We start from the raw sequence: 8,638 nt of genomic DNA on the forward strand, positions 1-8,638 counted from the left end.
TATAACCGGGTCAGTTTTAGAATAGTTTTTAAAGTTCGATTTGTTTTATTATTATGGAAAATAATAGGTACCTATATGCATATCACATTGTTTAAAAAATGGGGAGGAGAAGGTGAAGCACAAGAAAAAGTTTGCTTAATAAATTAAGTTGATTACACCTGGAGCTACTTGCAATTCACCATGATTTGTGTGAAAGCAATGAAAGCATCTGTAAGTACATGTGAGAGTGCACCTAAGCGAAGCTCCTCTGTTACATCAGTAAAGTTATCAAATTTCCTGTTCTAGATCACAATAGTGCCTAGTGCCACAATAACAGAAAGGGAGAAGCCACTCCCACTTAATTTCTCCAGACTAGTACGGATTAAGAATTTATGAGTGGTATCTGAACATAAAATGCAAGTTATAAGGCATTCTTACCATGCTTCTATTGAAACATCTTTTCTTGAAGGACCAATTTAAAGAATACATTCCATTTTACTTTAGCCTATAAATACGGCATTGCTCTGTACCTTGTCTTACCACAGAGTTCATGTTGCAAGAGCCAGAAAAAAATGTTTAGCTGCAAACACAACTCCACTTCTGCTTTTTATTCCTTTTTTTTTGCATCTAAATCAAGATCTCCCTGACAAAAAATATTATGAGCAGAAAATTAAATTATCTGAAATCAGGATAAGGATATGACATGATAGAAACAGTAGATATGTTAACTTTTCTTAACGCTTCAAGTAAGCACCACACAACTTAAAAAAAACTTCAAATTTTGTGATAGAAACTAAGGTTGCAATGCAATACATGTCTACTAAGAAGTAAGCTCCACCAGGTTCAATTGGACTTACCCCCAGGTAAGTGTGTATTGAATTGCATCCTAAGTTACAAAGCAAACCACCATTCCTCAGATCAGAAAATATACATTTGACATATTTAACAATTGTCAACAATAATTTGAATAATGTTTGAATGAAAGCAGTTTATATTTATATAGATCACATTTGTATTCAATCTACCCATGTTTGCATAATGTAGCTCACTTAAAGGAAGTAGTAGTGGAATTTAGTAGGGCTTTCGCTTCACTCTCTGCTAAAATGAATTCAATTTACAACTAAGTACACAGAATAGCATTTAATCTGATTTTACCCAATAACACCTATCCAGCCACATACTGTTTTAGCACAACATTGCGGGGAGATATGTTTTCCCTACTCCGTCTTTCCTCAAATTCTTTAATGACAGAACTAATATTACAACACATTTCCTTTTGTGTACTTTGTATGATGATCTTATGTGTACTTTGTATGTTGATTTTAACCCTTCTTCAGAATACGGAAAGTGGAATCTATGTTGTTGATTTCTCCAGTACAATAATCAAATTGTTTCTGTAGTTTAAATACAGCTACTACATATATACTCCATAAACCTCCACGTTCTCAGGCAATATTGAAATATTTTTCAGCCTGTTCATATAGTTTCACTTATTCTTAACTGGCCAACTCACAAAGTAAATCCTATATACAGGCCATAATATAGAGGACAAAGCCAGAAAAGACTTAACCCTAATGCCAGTTAAGCCATTTGCAAAGCTACTAGTGCTTTATATTAGTAGCTAGCACAAAGAAGCAAGTTGGATACCCAACTCTTAACAGTAGAACAGGTATGTGATTTTGTTCTAGGACTGGCACCTCAGCATGCTAAAAAGTGACAATCAGTAAATAGGGACTGTCTTGCTTTTAATCTATGTAAATTTCAAGTACTCTGGGGAAGATAATCTGCTCCAAAATTACGGTTGCTATTCTATGTATTGTTCACTAATAGGCAAAAAACCTTGCGGTTTAAGAACGTTATCTATGAAAAAATGAAATGGACTGCCTTCAAGTCGATTCCAACTTATGGGCGACCCTATGAATAGGGTTTTCATGGTAAGCGGTACAGTATTCAGAGGGGGTTTACCATTGCCTTCCTCTGAGGCTGAGAGGCAGTGACTGGCCCAAGGTCACCCAGTGAGCTTCATGACTGTGTGGGGATTCGAACCCTAGTCTGCCCAGGTTGTAAGAACGTACATATAACGTACCTGTAGCCCACAGATATTTCTATCAAACTTGAAAAAGCAGGGAAATTGGGCAGCTATAGTGAATGCACCAGGAGAGCAAGAGACCTGACCTCCTCTCTGAGATATTGTACTGCCCTACAAATTTGTCAAAATACAAACACAATTTGGGTTGGTCTTTCATGGTCCAATCCACTTCCTGTGTAGCTTGGAAGAATTTGGTAACATGTGCCTCTGAGCATATGGTGAGTGGTGGCAACACCTGCCATCTCCAAAGATGGAGAATTATATTTTTGTACATTTGTTGGTGTTCTCCTTACTTTGCTTCTTTCCTGTGTTACTAATGTTTCTACAGAGAATCTAATCTGGGATTCAGGGCTGTATCTAACCAAGTCCTACTCAGAGTAGACCAAATGAAATTAATGACCCTAAATCAATCATATCTGTTAACTTCAATGGATCTACTCTAGCACTGGTTACCACCCCCCACTCTGTAACTCCATAAAATACTATCCTGTGTTACAACAAGATTATCCAAATGACCAGGATGATCTCATGTTCCTATGTTATGCCCTATATTTGAGCTATGCAATTTGCCTACTTCTCAATAGGGCATTTTCGATGGCTGCCCCTAGGCTTTGGAATTCCCTCCCTAGGGAGGCAAGAATGGCTCCCTCCCTGCAGTCCTTCCATCAGCAGGTCAAAACTTGTTTATTCCGAAAGGCTTTTGGAACTGTTGGTTCCTAAAGATGGTGTTGAAGAGGGTGTTGTATTGTTTTACTGTGTTATCTATACTATCTTAAAGTGAGTTTTGAATTACTCCAATTGTGTATTTAAATGGTTTTATTATTGCACACAGTTTAATTGTATTTTAATGTAGATTTTTGTTTGCTTGTAATTATATGTACTTTTATATTTGGAAGCCACCTTGAGTTCCAGTCCTTGGAAAAAGAGCGGGATAAAAATAAAGATGATGATAATAATAATAATAATAATAATTTATCATCTAGCAATCAACTTTACTCCCTATATCATGGAACAAACATTTATCCTCTCAGTAAACTACCAACTCTCTCTTCTGGAAGATTTTAGTGACTTGGGGACCAAGTAATGCTCTTGTTCACTATTCTTAGACAAAGAAAAAACAGAAATCCAAGTTTTGAAATGAAACCACCAATTATTTGTTTTGTATTACTGCTCTGGGCAATTAATAATAATAATATTGGGTGTGTGATTAACTTACAAGTTAATTTCCTAATGCAGCATAAGTTCTATTAAATGAGCAAGGCACCGTGTACCATTTTCTAAAAGAGTGAAGTTATTGTAAGAAATAACTACTTACCCTATACTAACTGTATAAAGATTCTAATGAGTTGTAAATCAAGCACTAGTTTACACTATTTTTGCATCTACAGTGCAAAAGAGAAACACTGGTCTTTGATCTTGGCTATTCAAATCCATCATGCTAGCATGATTTTCTATATGCGCATAAGCCTGTGCAGCACACAGAGGAAATTTAAGAGCTAATCACCGGGGGGGGGGGGGGAGGGAGTCACAACAACTAAGGAATTTCTTCTTCATATAGCACAAGACTGAGGAGCTCTGGTAGCTAAGTGAGCAGCTTCTTGCTCTCTTATCCATGAAAGTGAGTGCGACAGGGTAAGGGGTAACAGGGTATATATAGCTTTCCTTCCCCTGCGGTGTATGGGAGTTTTGGGAGGAGAGTGAAGTCAACAGAAGCATGCCTCACACATACATTTCTACTCTAATTCCATTCCTTCCAGGATACATTAAGCTGTGGAGGGAAGAGAGCTTTTAAATATTTAAATGGTCCTTAGAAGGACAACTGTGAAAGGAGGACAAATTAATCAACTCTTACCTTCAACGTGGTCACAGGCCTTCTTCACAGTACAAATTTTTGAATGCTAATGCCTCTCTCTATGATCCCATAAGCTTAGGGACTGTTCCCCCTCAGTATTCTACTCCTACTGGAGGACACTGACTATGCTCAGTCCTCTTCAGGCTGTTTTACAGCACCCCCTTTTTAAAAAACCAAACACATTTTTGCATATTTTTGTGTATGTATATACATATACACACACACACAAAGATCACAGAATCTGTTACCTTGACTGTGGGTGGTCCTGTCTTGCTGTCCATGAAAACAAGATCACCAAGGTAGATATTAGTAAGAAAAAATAGGGCTTGCAAGTGTTGCAATGTATCCCCATCCTGCCTGAAACAGAAGCTTTATAGTGTTGCTCAAGCCACTAATTTGGGGGGGGGGGGCTGATGAGAAAAAAATACATCTTTTCTTCTTACCTAAGCCACCTAAAGCTTTCCCCTGCTGCATTTTATAGCTATGTATAACACACATATGTATGTATATACCTCTGTGTGCCTACGGAGACCACTACTTTATTTTTGGATGGCCTCAATTGCTTCCAAAACTAAGAGGCGTTCAACCATCTGAGTTGGCTAATAGAGGAAAAGACGATATATGCATATTTGCTTAATGGATACAGAACTTGATTCTTCTTGGTTCAAACTGGAGGGCTGAGGGATTACCATTAGTTATTCTCCAAGCCTCCAATAACTAGATGGACCAGCATTAATGCCTAGCAAAAGACTGATAAGAGAGCCACCAAGTCGTGGCTATATCCTTTCAAAACTTTGCAGTAGACATTCCTGTCCCACTGTGCTATGGGGTAACATGAACTACACCTACCCACTTGAGAATCAGAGTTTTCTTTGAATGCAAATTTCAGAGGCCATCAAGATCTATGTTGTAAATGTTAAATCATGCAGTTTCATCATCTGATAACTTATAATACGCTACTTTTCTTATCTGGCATAACTTAAAATACAAACAAGTGAAATACTGCCTCATAAATTCCAAGAACTAGAAGTGAGATACTAGCACATAGTTTAGCTCAAGATTGGCATGGGGGGGGGGAAGGCGGGGGGATGCAGAACAAGAACTATTTTACTTAAAATAGTACACTGGGTTAATAACTACAATTAAAAAAACAGCTATGTGTTTGGAGAATACAAAGACATACAAAGTCTACTCCTTTGTTTTCACTATGAAATAGAACAGCGTGCATGACATAGTAAGCCAGTTAATGGTTTACTGTCAATGGACTCTTCTGGACTGCTTTGCCCCTCCCAGTCAGGATGCAGGAGAAACAAACTTCAATCAGAGAGCCAACACCAAACCTTGGCTACAGATCTGTCTGAAGGGAAACAAACCACAATCCCTGGTTTGGACAGAATGGTAAACTGGGGACTGTGATTTGTTTCTCTTGTGTGCTAGCAGAAAGGAGCAAAGTGGTCCAGATTTATACTAAACCATTAACTATAGGTTTACCGTGCTATATAGGCAAGGCAATATATACATGCAACTCTAGCAAAAATGTTATATTGGCATCTGACAAATCAGTAAGAATCTACAGAAATTTGCAACTTTGAAGACTAAACTTGAACATATTCAGTTATCGAAAAAGTTCTGATTAACTTAGAATAGCAACGGCTATGTAACTTCATACCCAAAGATACTAGTACCTCTTAGAGGTACTTGTATTTGTAACATTTAGAACAATCTTTTAGAGTACACTGAACTCAAATGGTCATTGGTTTAGCCAAATGTTTACATATCACTGTGCTTGTATATTTAACCAGAACCCCTATAAAGTGTATTTAAAAGTTATTCTGATGTTTTACCCCCTAGAATTAATGTCCTATAGAATCGCAATCTACCAGCCACATGGGGTAAAGTTTGAATGTGCAATTCTCCTCACAATGAAGCACTTGCCAAGGTGATGTCATCTGGGTGGTTCAACTACATAGTCTCCATATTAAAGTCACAACATCTAGAAAGGCCCCAATATTATAGTGATAACTGATAATATCTTTGTTCTACAGCCTGTGTGATAGTAGTACTTTTATATGCAGTCATATTGCATCTGCTGACTAATATTAATGTGCTCTTCACATATTTGTTGTTTTATTTACTTTCCATCAAGCATCATGTCACTATTATATCTATAGAGAACAGGTTTATTATTTCACATGCAGGGTAATCTGTAGTCATGGTAACATCCATTTGATTTCTTAAACCTATTTTTTCTTCAGGAAGTGCAACTGCAATGCATTTTTTGTTGAGAGGAATGTTGTACTGATGTCAAACTCCTAAGAATTGCACCCATTACATCATGAGGTGTATCAAAATTCCTCTTCTGCCAATCTATGCTATCCCTTACCAGATATTTTTCCTTCTTCAGTAGCAGAGCAGTCAACTTCCTCAGTACACACCCTCCTGAATTGTAAGACTATCATACTCTAATCCCTATTAAGATCAGTGTAGTAGCAATAACTAGACTATTTGCCTTAGGCTGGGGAGATCCAGGTTCATGGCATTTGTTGGGAGATCTTAGGTGAATCACTCTCAGCCTGTCCTACCCCATAGTTGTGAGGATAAAGAAGAGTGGGAAGGAGAGAGAGAGAGAGAAAAAAAACCATTTATATGACCCTGAGGCTCAAGGAATGCTGAAATAAAAATGCAACAAATAATAAGACTAACTACAATTCCATTGTGAAGAGATGTAGATATTACTATGTTAGCCATATCACACAATAAATAAAAGGCATTACTGCCCTGGTGAGAAACAATTTATGGCAAGCCAGACAGCAAGGTTTTCAAGCTTCTCATTAAAAACCACATCTGCAGTTCCCAAGTCAAAATGGAACTAGAATAAATCAAGCAATCCCTTTCTACCAAGGTCAATAATCTAGGCACCATAAAGCAAGATACAAGTTGTGCATAAGATATGTAAGTTCTTGCCTGATGAAGCAGTCTGCAGAACTTGAAAGGTTGTCACTATTTTGTGACATTTTGTTTGGTCCTAAATATATTACCTAACTGTAAGTATTAGTGTTGTGCATGCACAGGTAAGCGAATGGGTCCAAAGTGATTACACAAGGCAACGAGATCAAGACATTGCAGCAGGCACAGTGAAAAGTGCGTCAAACGCGTGCACATATGAAGCTACTTCTGTACTAACCTACACTACCACAGCTTCATAGTACAAGAAAACCAAACAGGAAATACTTCTTCTAGTATTTGCAACCTAGAATCGATTCCTCGGAATTCCAGAATCTAACTGGCTTCCTTTTGGGGGATGAAAGTATCCGAGATCAACTGCCTTCTGAGACCGATTTTAGGATCTCCAAGCTCAGAGAATAAAGCACGCGTTCTGGGCGACAGACCTTAAGAGGAACTGCTCTGCGGGACGGGTGGGGATGAGAAAGGGACGAAGAGGGTGTGCGGACAGAGACACGGCGAAGTTTCCCCCAGCCTCTCCCCAACAGCGCCGGCAACTCACCAGACGGAGCCGTAAGCTCCAGAGCCCACCGGCGAGAGGTTCTGGTAACGCTCAGGCACTTCCCAGACCGTCTTGTTTAGCTCTTGCCGATAGAACTTGGGCCGCTCTTGGGTCATCTCGACCCCGAGCCAGCCCCACCCAGCGCGGCCGGGAGGTTGGAAGACCCTCGATCAGAACCGTTGGCTCCTCCCCCTGCAGAGAAAGGGGGTTCCTGCCCCGAGGGTAAAGAGGTCGCTCGCGCCCAGTGACCGCCTCAGTAACTGACCACGGCTGGCCCAAGCGCCTCGTGTCGCTGGCCCCGACCCGTTGGTCAGAAGGAACGGGAAGGCAAAGCGAGGCAAGGAGCTTTTTTCTGCTGGTTGGTCGGGGTCACCACAAGCGCCCACTTGCAGTCTCAAGCCAGCCAGTGAGACTCAAGGGTCGCTGAGGAGAACGGAGCTTGCACTGAGGAAAAAGCGAGCAGCCAAACTGTGACGAAGACCCGCCGCCGCTGTCGGACTTCTCCCGACCTCTTCCTAAATCCCAGACCAATCGATCTCGGGTCTCGCGAGACCTACGGCGCGGAAAAGCGGCAATGCCCCAATATGGAACCTAGCTCCTGCGCGCTGTGATGAGCACAGCCGGAAAAAAGAATTATCTCGCGAGAACTGAAAGGCGGCGAGAAGAAAATGAGGACGAAGGTGGAGAATACTGCCGGTCGGAGCAAATTTCTTGGGGTGGCTTTTTTGACAGCGCGAGCCTAGACATGCCTCCTCGGAAGTCAGCCCCGTCAAGGCTTATTCCTGTGTGACTGTGCGTAGGACTGCAGTCTTAAAGTGTGGATTCTTCCTCCTCACATTCTTTATATACCCCGCGAAGTGTATTAACTGTTTTGCGTGTGCTTGCTTGCAAATGTAGTAATAATAAAGCCGCTAATAAATAATCCATATTCATTGCAATTGTATTTTTTCTTGGCAACCACTTTATCAATAATTACGGTGAGTTATATTTGTAGGCTAGTGAATTCTGATAAAACAGTCCCTCTCAACTCAGGGGCAGGAAACTTGCAGTTCAAGGGCCACCTTTCAAGAGCAATATCTCTGGTGGACGGAGCAATATTGTCAGACCCCAAATAAACATTCCAACCAGACAAAATAATAATAATAATAATAATTTAATAACGTGTGGCTTTTATTACTGGATTATGATGATATGATATCTCAAGCACCTATTT

The 8,638-nt window shown here is 40.0% G+C and overlaps 1 protein-coding gene across 3 annotated transcripts in view; it reads right to left on the reverse strand.

Annotated features, from left to right (window-relative positions):
• MAPK14 (mitogen-activated protein kinase 14) overlaps positions 1 to 8,002 on the reverse strand; it is a 37,206-nt gene extending 29,204 nt beyond the window's left edge. The window contains exon 1 of one of the 3 annotated variants that reach the window (XM_061632484.1): positions 7,426 to 7,998. In XM_061632484.1, coding sequence (XP_061488468.1) covers positions 7,426 to 7,541 — 116 coding nt within the window. In that variant the 5' untranslated portion in view covers positions 7,542 to 7,998. Of the gene's footprint in view, positions 1 to 7,425 lie in introns of all 3 variants that reach the window. The other 2 variants (XM_061632483.1, XM_061632485.1) reach the window with 2 other exon arrangements.
• Between the last annotated feature and the right edge of the window lie 636 nt (positions 8,003 to 8,638).

The sequence above is a fragment of the Rhineura floridana genome, chromosome 6 (genome assembly GCF_030035675.1).
Source record: "Rhineura floridana isolate rRhiFlo1 chromosome 6, rRhiFlo1.hap2, whole genome shotgun sequence".
Lineage (NCBI taxonomy): Eukaryota > Metazoa > Chordata > Lepidosauria > Squamata > Rhineuridae > Rhineura > Rhineura floridana.